This window comes from Pavona decussata, unplaced genomic scaffold (genome assembly GCF_977016875.1).
Source record: "Pavona decussata unplaced genomic scaffold, jaPavDecu1.1 SCAFFOLD_30, whole genome shotgun sequence".
Lineage (NCBI taxonomy): Eukaryota > Metazoa > Cnidaria > Anthozoa > Scleractinia > Agariciidae > Pavona > Pavona decussata.
Genome location: NW_028145453.1, coordinates 60001 through 74679, shown reverse-complemented (window position 1 = coordinate 74679; position 14679 = coordinate 60001). Strand labels below are relative to the sequence as shown.

At 41.3% G+C, this 14679-nt stretch overlaps 1 protein-coding gene across 5 annotated transcripts in view; it reads right to left on the bottom strand.

The window, feature by feature from the left end:
* Positions 1–14679, bottom strand: part of LOC146484748 (uncharacterized) — a 198647-nt gene that overhangs the window by 139339 nt on the left and 44629 nt on the right. For all 5 annotated transcript variants that reach the window (XR_014863547.1, XM_085104405.1, XM_085104406.1 and 2 more), the window contains one exon: positions 4053–4360. Coding sequence is in view for 4 of the 5 variants with exons in the window: in XM_085104405.1 (XP_084960531.1) it covers positions 4053–4360 (308 nt within the window). In the remaining variant the exon portion in view is untranslated. The remainder of the gene's footprint in view (positions 1–4052; positions 4361–14679) is intronic.

Genomic DNA, 14679 nt, shown 5'->3' with positions numbered 1-14679 from the left:
TAGTCCATGAGCCAAGGCCTGAAAAATTGATTTTCGTAGCACCCCCCATGGGACATAGTGACTTTGGTATCAAATTAAAGCTTATTGTCTGTTACATTTTGATTTCTGTTTGTAGGCGACATATGCCCTTAGAGAACTACTGTTTTATCAAATTTTACGAAATGTTAACGCGCGGTTCTTGAGGAAATAGTTCATTTCCATTAAAACATTCAGTCAAAATTTTTTGGGCAAAAGCGCATGCGCGGCTTTTAATTAGGTTTTCTTAGCAAAGATGAAAAAAGTGCAAAAAAGCTTAGCTCTTCGTGAATTCAATTTCTTTGTTTGGTGATAAATGAAGAAGGACTCACAAACGGGAACCTGAGTAATTTTAAGAGTAAAACTCACCTTAAAAGCATCCCTTAATAGCATCATCGCGCTTAATAGCATCACTGACAGAATCTGCAAAAAGGGCGCAAACTGTTTTCGGCCACCTTAAAGCTTGTTACAATGCATTCAACTTGTCAATAGATACACACGTTTGCTGAAAATAATCTCTAGATGCTGCCTTGGCGCTTTGTATCGGACGCCAACTTCTCAGTTCAAAAACTATGGCAAACCATGGCCAATTGCTTTATTTGAGATTCCAAATATTTTGAAATCAAAATCGTTTCTATTGCTTTTTCAACTGGCCCTCAAACAATTTTGAGAGAATATGACATTAAAAAATAGGTTAATGAATGTAGTTAATACGGGGAGAGGAGGAAGCGGGGAAACTATTGTTTTATCTAAGAGGAGGGTACCAATTGTGGTATAGAGACAAAATACTCTGATTTTAGAAGCAAAGGTGATCATAAAGCAAAAAAAGGAGAAAATGATATTTGAAAAACTGCAATGGTCTGAGCAATCATTCTGTGGCTAGTAGTGAGTAGTAGTATGGTGGAATCCCCACTCTTGGGCAAATTCTTTGAACTCATGTGTACAGTAGAATAAATTTCTGGTATTACTGTACTGCGAGCCATTATCGCTGACAACCTCGTCTGGGATTCCAAACCTTGCAAATGTCTTCTTCGGGTTGTTTATGACACAGAAGGCAGTTTTTCTGGTGAAGTAGCTCTATTTCAAAGTACTTTAAATAGAAATCAGTGACCAATAGGTAAGTGTGGCCTGCATATTTAAATAGGTCAGTCCCGACTGTTTGCCATCAGATGGTAATCCTGGTATGTCATGTGGATACAGTGACTCTCTCCGCTGTTGGTTTCGACAAGCGTTACAAATAGGGCACGAGCTGGCTTTCACGGCCAGAAAACACAGTCCCTTGCAAAGCAAATACTTTTGTTTTCTCCGAGGTGTGCTCCATGAATTCCATCCAACACTTTGGCTCTCAATGTTTTTGGGACAACTAGTCGGTCAGATTTGAAGAGCAGTCCATCTTCTACGCGTAACTCTTCTCTGAAACTCCAGTGCTCCCCGGCAAGCTCATCAACTTGCTCTTTTTCCGAAGGCCAGCCTTTCATGTCATACCTCTTCACCACTCTTGAAGTCTTACCAGTACTTTAACTGTCTTTATATTAAATCTCTTCAGTGTATTTCTTTCAAATCCACCTCCTTTCCTTGTGCCTTAGCTCAATGGTATAAGTCAAACGAGTCCAATGAGCTTGATCAAATGAAAATATGGTGCATATGTAATAGCCCTGCTTGTCTAAATCACACTTTTTCGGCTCCGACGTAGTATCTTTGTTCCTTTGTTTTTTATTTTCACTTATACTGTTATTTATTTATTTATAATAGTTCTTTTTTTTTATCTTATCGCGTGTTTAATTAGCATTATGTATTGTACAGTCCGTAATCCAGCCTCTGGGCTGCAATGGACTTTTATCCGGGGGCGAGAATAAAATGGCGGAGAAGAACAGAAAACAAACAGTTTTGTCATCCAGTTGTAAAACACACTCGCTTCTTCGGTACATTTTCTACGACGAAGAAGTACAATTTTGCCATATACATATTATGTGGCTGAGCTTGAACCAGTGCCTACAAATTTTACGAAATACCACGGCTGTAAATATCGCACGAGTGGACGTGTCACCACCTCCACTTGCGATAAGTATTTTTGTTTGTTCGTTTTTTTTTTTAATTTAATAGGGTGGTCCGTAGAGGGGTTCAGTAGGGGGTATTCCGTGGATTCAGTCGGGTGGAGGGGTCCACGGACCAAGGGTCAGTCTTTTCGGGTTGCCCACATGTAAATAGCTTTCCGACAGCTGTAGCATTTAATTTTATTTCTTGGTCATTTTAAAACAGCAACAGAACACTTCCTGAGTGATATCAGCTTATTAAAAGCTTGCTCCGTTTTTGTAAAACACGAAAATAAATAAATTCATGACGTGAAAAGACTCATGAATTAAAAAATTAAATTGTGACTTCACCAGAGGAAAATATGCACACTGACATTCACATGCTCGTGTCCCTCAGTCGTAGTTCGCATAGTTTACCGAAGGCGATTTCGATGCAGTAAAGGATTTCGCTGCGTAAGATAAACGTGATCCATCAAACAACGGACAGGTACCGAACGGATAGCTTACGGCTCTGGAAAACGGCAGGCTCACTGAAAGCCAAAGAAGGTTTAGATTCCCTGATTTAAATGAAAATCTGCCAAACAAAAAGAAAACGGAGACGCGCAATTTTACCGTAACTATCGATAGGCAAATTTGTTCCACCAATATTAATAGTGGTGAGAGCACTTGCCTCCCACCAATGAACTGTGGCCCGGGCTCGATTCCCGGACTTGACGTTATATGTGGGTTGAGTTTGTTGTTGCTTCTCGTCCTTGTTCCGAGGGTTTTTCTCTGGGTTCTCCTATCTGGAATCCGAGGGCCACAGTTTTGTCAGTCGTCAGTTGATTGATTGACTGATTTTTTTATTTAGGGTGTAAATTCCGGATTTAGGTCTCGCTTACGGTCTTCCAGGCTAAAAAGCCAGTATTTTTGCTCGTAAATATCTCGTTTAGGATTGCCTGCGATCAAATCTAAAATATATTTTTAAAAGGTTTAAAAGTAGTATCAAACCTCAAGCCACTCACAGGTGGTTTAGGCGTTTCATTCAAAATGTCCGACAAGCCTTCCCGCGGTAATGTAATGGTGAAGACCCTCCTTGCGCTCGTAACGTATTCCTCCCCCGCCCCCCAATCCCTATCCGTAGGAGACAAACGCGTGAAGAGCCCTAAGAGCGTCTCCGCAATTACATCACCGTCACTATGACATTTCAAAGACCATTCTAAACTATTATAAATAAAAGCCACCTTTTAGTTAAAACCATGGCATCAACGGACACTTCCATCGCCATATCCACGAGTTATCAATAGTGTCAATTTGATTTTTTTCTTTAGCAGTATAGTTTTGTGTTTAATTCTCTAATCATCGTAACTTCAACAACTTTTTGTAGTTGCATCTCACTCAGTGTACTGGAGGAAATATCGGAGCCTTATTGACCGTCAAGTAAATCACATAAGTGCTTAACACCTGCTGTTTTTTCGAATAAGAAATGAGCTTGAGTTTGCAAAGGCGCGAAAAGTAATATCTTTAGAATTTCCTTTATTTGCTTAGCTCACGCAAATGAAATTGAGTACTCTAAATACTATTGGCTGTGGGTCGTATGTGTAAATGTTCTTCTGCCTGTAACAGAATGAGTCAAGAGCTGCAATGGAAGTTAAAAAAGATCTCGGAAGGTAAAAAGGCACCTATCACTCAGCCACGGAGTTAAATTCCCCAAAAGCTCCTGCTTCAAACGTTTGTGAAGCCCAGGTATTCTTTACTTCAAATATATTACTCAGGGAGAAGAAAATAGGCTAAAGAATGTCATAAAACTGACTTTTAACCAAAAGAAGAAAGGCTTTGAAGCTGTGTGGTATGGAATCACCCACTCATCATCTTTAAAATTTTGTCACTCATGCGTTCTAGGTGCTGAAAAGGTATTTCGGTTAGAATACTTTCGTGTTGTATTGTTCAATTCAAAAAATATTGCTTTTTATGTTGAGTCAAAGCCAAGAAAAACAAAACCTCTACTCTTGATACTATCCTTACCAATGGCAAACACTGTAAAGGCACCATTCTCTCTGATATCTCGGGCCCTCGATCTAGCTCCACCAGTGATCCCTTCTCCGTCTGTAATAAACATCATCACTCGCTGGCTGTCCCTACGAGTTACTGGTACAACTTTCCCCCTGACCAATTCCAAAGCAAGATCTACCGAACTTATTCCTCTTGTACAAGTTACATTGTCAAGAACTCTGACGGCCCTTTCAAGCGTGTCCACAATTTTATCTCCTAAGTTAAATTCAAGCTTTGCTTCAGTGCTAAACGTCACAAGCGCTACTCGTGTTCCGCCTGCCCTGTTAAACAAAAAGGGACGGAAATTATTTTGTTAATAACCTCACTTTTCCAGCTCTAGATTACCCAAATTCTGTCTGTGTATGTCTGTTAAAATTTTATTTTAAGAGTTATTTATGGAAGCTTTTTAAATTTTATAACAAGAATGTCATAAAACAAGAAGAGTTTAGGTTTGCTTGACGTGAAGCTGAAGCTTTTACGCTTGCTCCTGCAATATCTTCAACAATCCGCGCAAAATACGACAAACATATAATGTGCGACAAGCGGTTCCGGCCTTAGGATTAAAACTCCTTGGCGGCATTATACAAATTGTACGCAATTACGCTTAAAGAGAGAGTTTCACGGTTCGGCGCATGTGCGAGTGATGACGTAAGCGCAGTCAAGTTAGTTGTTTCTAGACCAATTAGAAGCGAGTACACAACAACGGCGGGATACGGCGGGAAAGTCTTACAACTTGCTGGCTTAAAACAGGGCAACTCGGATTAATATTAATCCATGGATTATAATAATAATAGATTGTAATAGGGTAGATAATTATAGTTCAATAATAGATTAAGGCACGGCAAAAAATTGGAAGAATTAGATTATTAGCGGCGCTCCGATCGCCAAACGCGCGCGGAGTCCCATTGATAAGAGATTTTGGTAAACCCATGTATGCGAAAAATTTTGGTTATGACATCACTGTCCGTCCGGCGTACGTACATGCGTCCGCCCCTCTATGTGAGCCACCGTGAAATGTCACACTCAACTTGTGCGGGAAGTGGGATGGCTTACTTCTTTAAGAAAAACAAACGAGAATTTTGAAGAACACTAATTTCTTGTATTCGTTGAATATGTTGTCAAACTACATATGACGAGAAAGCAGGCGACTAATAAGCAAATTTGAAACCCGAGAGCGATCGACGAATAAACAGGCGAAATGTCAGTTGAAAACAAAGATGTTGTGAGCCTGGTTAGTAAGCAACTCGCAAGTCGCATAGAAATTAAATGCATTTTTCCAAGCAACTGTCGGTTATTTTCCATATTTGAAATACTTCAAATTATACACAAATACTTAAATCGTTGCCATACGGCAAATATTCGCGGAAAAATTAATTTTGAACATTCACAGAGCTATTCACAGAGTTATGTTTTGTGTTGGACTTGTGTAATTCATTCGCATGGCACATTTGTAAACACGCAGTAAACGTTTAAATACTTCGGACCACAACCAAACATTGTTTTTCCTGTATTCTCCTTTTGTTAACGTTTACTTATAGACTTGGATTATTTCCGTAAGAGAAATATTCACAGAGTTATGAATTGTTTTGAACATTTTGTGTTGGACTTCTATAATTCATTCACCATTCTCAGCGCATAAGTTTTGTAAACACGCTCTAATTTTTAGCCTGCGTGCAGACGTCTCGTATTTCTTCCTACGTCGAAAAACGGACGTCTGCGCCATGGCGGTTTTAATCGTGTTCCGGTATCCTGTTGTTTCTCAAGGATCCGTGGACCGCGCTCTGATTGGATGCCAAACAAATGTCCTTTGTTCGTGAAATGTTTGGTCTACTCTGATTGGTCATTCAATGAATAATTATGCTCGTGTAATTTTTGCGCGAAAAACATGGCGGCCAACTGTGTTTGATGTGTGTGTATGTTATGTTTTATGTTTTTCGAAATCTCGTTGAAGGACGTAGAGTATTTAAGGTTACCGACGAAATTGCATCGCTCGACTTTGCTGTGACCCATGCATCATCATATATAGGCAGAACTTGTGGTTTTTTTTTTGTGTGTGTGTGTGTGTGTGTGTGTGTGTGTTGGAAAGCTGCGAAAGCAACAACTTGAGAAATGTCGAGGAGGAAATTTACAACGTGTACTGTGTTGAAGCTTCGAAGGTAGAGCTACTGGTCCAAAAAAGAAAAAAAGATTGTCGAAAACGATGATAAAAGTCCGCCTTCCAAACGAGTTCTACTGGACAAAACCGTTTTTCGCTCCCCTGACAAACCTTCGCATAATTAACAGGATACGGGAACACGATTAAAACCGCCATGGCGCAGACATCCGTTTTTCGACGTAGGAAGAAATACGAGACGTCTGCACGCAGGCTATAATTTTAAGCGCTCACTGAAATATTTCAGGCCACAACCAAACATTATTTTTCTTCTATTCTTTTTTTGTTAACGTTTACTAAGAGACTAGAATTATTTCTGTAAGAAAAATATATTCCCAGAGTTATGAATTGTTTTGAACATTTTGTGCTGGGCGTCTCTAAATAATTCGCCATTTGCAGCCCATTTGTTTAGTAAACACGCTCTAATTTTAAATTAAAGCGCTCACTGAAACATTTCGGGCCACAAACAAACATTATTTTTCCTATATTCTCTGTTTGGTAACGTTTATTTAGAGACTAGAATTATTTCTGTAGGAGAAATATTCACAGAGTTATGAATTCTTTTGAACATTTTGCGCTGGACTTGTGTGATTCGTTCGCAATTCACAGCGCATAAGTTTTGTAAACACACTCTAATTTTAAGCGCTCACTGAAATATTTCGTGCCACAACAAAACATTATTTTTCCTGTATTCTCCGTTTGTTAACGTTTACTTAGAGACTAGAATTATTTCTGTAGAAGAAACATTCACAGATTTATGTGTTGTTTTGAACATTTTGTGCTGGACTTGTGTGATTCGCTCGCAATCCACAGCGCATAAGTTTTGTACACACGCTCTTATTTTAAGCGCTCACTGAAATATTTCGGGCTACAACCAAACATTATTTTTCCTGTATTCTTTTCTTAAATTTTAGTTAGAGACTAGAATTATTTCTTTGGGAGAAATATTCCTAGAGTCATTAATTGTTTTGAACATTTTGTGCTCGACTTTGTGTTCCCGCGGCTCCCAAATCCAAATCTCTTACCTCGGGTAACATTTTGATGACTTTTTAATGACTACAAGCATTTTTACACCAGCTGTAAAAAAAATTCAACCCGTAGTACATTTCTCCAAAAACCATGCCATGTGCTTTCATGCGGGTACAAAAAACAAAAAACAACGTCATGTCCGATTACACGAAATGTCATTAAGATGTAAACAATCAATATAAGGTCTGACGATTTTATGGCGGTAGCATCCTCCCCCCGTGTTCGGCCGAGTTAAATGGGCGAACACTCTTCTAGGAGGGCTAGTTTCACAATAGGACGTTTCATCAAACCAAACTTGGTCTTCACTTCAGCTGATCTCACGACATTGTTATGGCCAGGGAAAACTCTCACAATTCTGCCAAGAGGCCAGGAGCCTCTCGGGGTTCCATAGTCTACCACAAGCACCAAATCACCAATCTTAAAATTCGCCATAGGTTGAAACCACTTCTTGCGAACAGCTAAACCAGGCAGGTACTCTCGCAACCAACGATTCCAGACGTGGGTGGTGATAACTTGTGCCTGACGCCAACGCTTCTGAGACGATTTCTCTTTCTCTCTACCAACAATAAAATGATTCGGAGTCAGCGCTTCAAGATCCTCCACATCAGAGCTCACTTCAGTCAAAAGACGACTGTTGACTAGCCACTCAACTTCAGTAATGGCGGTCACTAATACTTCATCCGTGAGGACTTGATTCCGCAGGACAGCATCAAGGGCTTTCTTACAAGACCTCACCAAACGCTCCCATACTCCCCCCATATGGGATGCCGCGGGTGGATTGAATACCCACTGAATTCCTTCTTGACTCAGTGTACTTGCAATTCGATCTTGATTCCCACGAAGTTTGTTCCATTGTCAGAGTAGATGACAGTTGGTTTACCTCGTCTTGCTATAAACCGTCGAAGACACATGATGAAAGAGTCAGTAGACAAAGAGTGCGCAACTTCCAAATGCACACCTCTTGTCACGAGACAAGTAAAGAGGCAACCATGTCTCTCTTCTTCCTTCCTGAGATGCTTCACTTTTAGTGGACCAAAGAAATCTACTCCAACTTTCGAGAATGCCGGTGCAACTTGTAGACGATCAGAGGGAGGGCCAGCCATCAATTTTGCTCTTCGTCTTCTGCAATAAGAACACTGATATAGGATCTTTCGTACTGTTGCACGGCAGCGCAGAATCCAGTACTGTTGTCTTAATTCGTTTGGGACATGTCCAACGCCTTCATGTTTAAGCTTCTCATGGCAGTTTATGACGATAAGACGGCTCAGCTCATGCTCAGGTGACAACACCAAAGGGTGGCGGCCAGAATAAAGTATATTGGCTCTCTCAATCCGAGCACCAACACGAACCATTCCTTTTTCGTCCAAGAAGGGTGAAAGAGAAACCAATTTGCTCTTGCTTGAAATGGGTAGAATTTTCTTAAGAGTGGCAACTTCTTGGGGAAAAGACTCTGCTTGAGCCTTGCGGATCCAAAATTTCCGAGCTTGCTCCAACTCTTCAACTGACAACAGACCAATTCGACGTTCAGCCACTGCGCGTCTGCAATTGTAAATAAACCGAAAACTGAAGGCAGTTACTCTGAGGAGTCGCGTCAAGGATGTGTACTTATCCAAAGAAATGAATTTACGCCTTGAATCTTGCACTGCACCAGTCCAATTTACTGCCATTTCTTGGGTTTGCAAGTCATTCATAGGTTGGTTGGAGGCTTCAAGTTTTGAATTCCCCTTTGGCCACTTCTCTTCAGGGAGATGTAGGAAGGCAGGACCATTTAGCCACCTGCTCTCTGACTCGATCAACCTACCCGGAAGTCCCCTGCTACCATCAGCTGCAGGGTTTAATGGACCAGGACAGTGGTTCCATTGACTGGGTTCTGTCATGTCCAGAATCTCACCAATTCGATCAGCAATAAATGCGGGGTGGCGCTTTGACTCTCCACGAATCCACTGAAATACAGTGCTAATGTCAGTCCAAAGGTATTTAGAATCAATGTTGTAATCATGCTCCTTGATTACTACAACAGATAACCTCGCACTCAATACTGCGGCCTGCAGTTCAAGCTTAGGAATGCTCAGCGGCTTCTTGGGTGCTACTCGCGTCTTAGCTGTAACAAAGGCACATCTCACAGCTCCACTGGCATAGCTGAATCTAAAGTAAGCTACTGAGCAGAATGCCAGTTCACTGGCATCTCCAAATACATGCAGCTCAATAACAGATGGATTGTCCACAACATGACGATAAAACCGGGGAACAAAGAATTCTGAAAGCCCCTCCAGTTCCTCCTGTCATTTGGACCACTCTATGAGGAATTCTGGTGGTGGTGCATCATCCCAGCCAATACCAAACTGCCACACTTTTTGAAGAAGGATTTTTGCTCGCACCAGGAATGGAGCCAGGAACCCAATTGGATCGAACAATCATGCTATCAGACTCAGAATTTTGCGTCGCATGTCTGCCAAGTCCCTTTTAACCACCTTGTAGACAAAACAGTCAGAGTTAGTGTCCCATATGACACCAAGAGAACGTTCCACAGGCATGACAATTTCTTCTTCAACCACCTTTAGAGATGGAGCTCTCTCTGATACTGGTATACGCTCAATCACTTCCTTCTCATTTGAGATCCATTTGGTCAAGTTAAATCCTGCAAGCTTCAGCATTGCAACCAGTTGCTGTTGCAGCTCCAGAGCTTCGCTGCTCGATTCCACGGACTTGAAGAAGTCATCCATGTAGAAGTTTCGCTTTACTGCAAGGGCAGCAGTTGGAAACTGCAGTTTATTTTCTTCTGCACTTCTAAGAAGCGCATAGAACAAGTTGGTGCACACTTGGCTCCAAAGATGTGACGCTGGTATTGATAGACTTCTGCCTCAGATCCAGGTGATTGACGCCACAGAAAACGAAGGGCAACTTCTCGAAATCGCATGAAAATTCCCACAAGATTGTTCATTAAGTCTGGACCACTCAGAAGATGACTGTTTAGTGAAGAGCCTTGAAACTCAACAGCAGCATCACATACTCGTCTAACCTTTCCAGGTTTACTGGGATTTAGGACAAGGTGATGAGGCAGGTACCATTTGTGCTTCACGGGTGCATTTGCTTCTTCCTTAGTCAGCTTCTTGATGTACCCTTTCTCTAAGTCTGAGCTGATGGTTTTCTCATAGGCAGCTGCTAACTCAGGATCACGTTGGAGTCTCCTTTCCAGAACATTAAGACGATGGACTGCCACAATGCGGTTGTCAGGGAGTCTGATGTTCTGATCTTTCCAAATCAACTGAACCTCATATCGACCATCCATCTTTTGGGTTTTCTCATTCAGAAACTTCATGACATTTGCATCCTCAACTGAATGTCGGGTATCATAGTCATATCGGCAACCAAAGTTCTCAGTCCGTCACCAAGATCTCACTGTTTCATGGAGCTCTTCATCCGCAGTCACCACATGAACTTTACAAACTGACTCACTGTCTTGAATATAACCAGGTAGGCGGCAAGTAATAGCCCACCCAAGTTCAGTACGAATTGCAACTGGTGACCCTTTCGGTCCGCTTCGGGTTTCCAGTGGCACAATAAGCTCTGGGACATCACTGCCTAGAAGTAGAGAGACCTGTGTACCAGCAACTTCAGTCAACTCTAAGTCCAACAGGTGTGGCCATTTCTCCTGTAACTCCTTGACGTTCCACCTTTCTTTCAGGTACATTCAGGCGATCAACTACCAGGACTCCATTGACATCAAATCGATTACCAAGGTCGTTCAATGGACTGACTTGTAAACTCACACGCCTTGTCAACAGTTCGGATGTTTTCTGAATTCCATTCAACAACACGCTTTCCAACGGACCATCCAAACCAAGGTTATGGGCAACATCTGCCAACAGCAAACTGCGTGTGCTTCCAGTGTCTAACATTGCATACGTGTTGAAGTATCCCTTTGGACCATAAAGTGTTACAGGTACCACTTGTAACAAAACTGAGTCTCTGTTGCTATGAGATGCGCTAGAATGTTCATTGGATTAGGTTGCTGCTACGGAATCACTGCTTCTTAAGGGAGTGACGCTCCTTATATACATCCATTGACACCACACTGCTTCCTATTAGGACAGTTGTTGAGCCAATCCCAGATTAAAGGCAACGAAAACACAACTTATGTTTCTGAACTTCACTGCGACGTTCCTCAACACTCATAGCTTTGAATTTGGAACAATCAGACAAGTTATGTTGCTGTCCGTCTCCCAAAAAGCACAATTTTGTAGGTTTCTGATGAGATGAATAATTACCAGAGAAAGTGCTCTGCCTTTCCGTTCCTCCACTGGGAATACCTGACCGAAATTTGTTCTTAAAGGGCTGAATGGGGACTTACGGCTTGATATCATTGTATAGCAATCATCATAGATCTCTGCCTGCCCTTTCAACCAGTTGCACAAGTCAACCAGGGTCGGTCGCTGCTGGTTTGCAGCCTTGATGTAGTCTTTCCATTTAACTCTGAGTTCTGGGGACAGCTTATCCACCGCAAGAGAAAGGTTAGCTTCAGCTGCTAAATCATTCTCGTATCCAAACCTCTTGAAAGTCCACACAGTGGTTGACACCACATCTGATGGATTCCTCACTTCATGGGGTTTGTCATTCTGTAGTCGTGCAGTTTTTCTCAATCTGTCCAGCGTGACTTTTACAACAAGAAAAGGTTTTCCAAACCTGCTTTCCAATTCCTTCAGTGCCTCGTAGTAAGAATCTCCACTGTAACCATACCCTTTAATTGCAGACTTAGCTTTACTGACCACAGAGTTCTAAAGATGTTGCATCTTTCCATTAAGGGAGAGATTAGCATCATGAACAATTGATTTAAACATTGATGACCAGTCAGACCAATGTAAGGGATCTCCACCAAACTTCCTAAGCTGTAGCTTGGGAAGACAATCACGTGTAGAATAGCCATAAATCACTTGTTTTTGGTCAGCTATAACTGATGTAATGTCAGGCTGAGAACATGAATCTCCAATCCATGGCTGTAGCACCTTTACAGGCCTTGACTTACTCAAAGGACCAACAAATGGAATAATAAACTTTGGTTGTTGAAACGATGGGGATGATGTAACAGTACACGAGGTGTTATTAGTTGACAACACAGTTCCACAATTTGTTTGTGCTTGTTTCACAAGACCAGGGGGTGGTTGAGAGACCACACACTGTTCAGCAGTAGAAGAAGGAATTATTTCCAAAGAATCATCCTCAAAATCAAGCAATCGGTTAGATAAAGACTCGTGGTCATACCTAACAGTGTTTGCTGCCTTTTCAAGGATTTCAGCTTCGGCGGCAAGGCGTGCAGCCTCGTCTTCGGCTTGTTGAGTTTTTCTCCTTTTTTCAGCTTCAAATCTAACTCTCTCAGCTTCGTACTGGACCAGTTCAAGTTTCCTTTTAAGTTCCAATTGTTGCTCAAACTCTTGCTTTCGTCGCTGTTTCTCCATAGCAAGTTGTTTTGCTTTGATTTCCGCCGAAGTCACCTTTGCTCGGATTTCATGAGCACTTCTACTCGAAATTTTACTCGCATTTACCGAGCTCAATCCACTAACGCTTTCGTCTGCTCTTTGCTCAAGATGGGCTTCAGCCTCTAATTTCACTTCCTGAACTCTCTCCAGCTCCACTTCGTACCAAGTGAGGGCTTTTTCGTGCTCGTTTTTCGGAATAACAGCCACCAGTCGATCATTTAGAACAGGTGCTTCGTTTATACATTCTTCCAGAATATGAACATATCCGCGGATAATGGCCTTTCTTCCAAATTGCTCGATAGAACTGTTCAATTTCGTTATGGTATTCGTAATTCGTCGCTTCACAGACGCTCGCTTGTTTCTCAGGATAACAATTTGTGTATTCATAGCTCCACGCACTTCCAAATGCAGACCGCCATCGGTCGGATCGGTCGATTCCATAACAAATTCTTCGATTCCGGCTCGTTTAGGACCAGAAAAATGTTCCCGCGGCTCCCAAATCCAAATCTCTTACCTCGGGTAACATTTTGATGACTTTTTAATGACTACAAGCATTTTTACACCAACTGTAAAAAAAATTCAACCCGTAGTACATTTCTCAAAAACTATGCCATGTGCCCTCATCCGGGTACAAAAAAAACAAAAAACAACGTCATGTCCGATTACACGAAATGTCATTAAGATGTAAACAATAAAAATAAAGTCTGACGATTTTATGGCGGTAACAACTTCTGTAACTCATGCCCAGCGCATATTTGTAAACAGTACGCCCTAATTTTAAAGTAAAAGTTCAAATATTTCGAACCATAACCCAGGCCCGTAGCAAGGCTAAAACAACTGAGGGGGCTTAGTAAAATAGTTAAACAAAACTACCCCACCCCGTCACTCATAACACGGACTGATTAGGGAGTTTAAGATGCAAAAAGAATATAAAAAAACAAAACAAAACCAAAAAAGGTAGATTTAGTAAGTAAAACAACAACTTTGCACCTGCATCACACTTTTTGGTACATTTTTTTGCAGTTTCTTTTACGTGAACTACCATGTGAAATTTCGTAATTTTACGTTTGAAGGAGGACGTAACCAAATGACGACAAATTTTTCTTTCTCTTTTAAAATTTGGCTTGAACCAGGCAGTAAGAATCCGACTGTGGGAGCATTGTGTGACATTTGTATTGCTATAAATGATCGGATGTCTTAATAGAAAACGAGTCAACTCTCTCGTAAGCGACCACCCTTGGTGTACGACAAAGTGGTCGCTTACGGGAGGTGGTCGCTTATGGAAAAGATCAACAAAATAAGCGTCATACTGGATTGATTAGTTAATTACGTAAAAATTTTACCTTAGCAGCTAAAATTAGGCAAATAGAAACTAATTTATTTGATTTTTCTACATCTATTCTACTCCATCTTCTCTGTCTGTAAACTATTATTATCTGTCACAAATTTCTGCAAGGCTGATCGGACTGCGTAGAAAACCTAACACGACAGCGACATGATAGAGACCAAACCGAGAATCAGAAGAAAAGCAAAACTTTCCTTCACAAGTACATGGCCAAACCATGTTAAAAAGAACTACAGGATATCGTATCTGAAAAGATGTACGGTCCAAAACATAAAAGCAAACAATCTGCAAGGAACCGCACAACGAAAATGCTTTAAGTATACGCAGGATCTGTCAGCAGTCTGGGGAAGCGTCATTAAAAATTGAACTTTTGTCACTTCTAAGTCATGATTTACTAACGATCACACGTGATTATGTTGCGTGGTCGCTTATCGGAAACAAAAAGCAAAAGAATATGTGTAATTTCTGGCCTAAGAAGTGGTTGCGGTCTCTTAAGAAATTTGAGTGGTGGTCGCTTACGAGAGAGCTCTTGAAACAGTATTTAACTGAGAAACAAAACGGTTGTTTACGAAGTAGTTGCTTACGGGAGGTGGTCGCCTA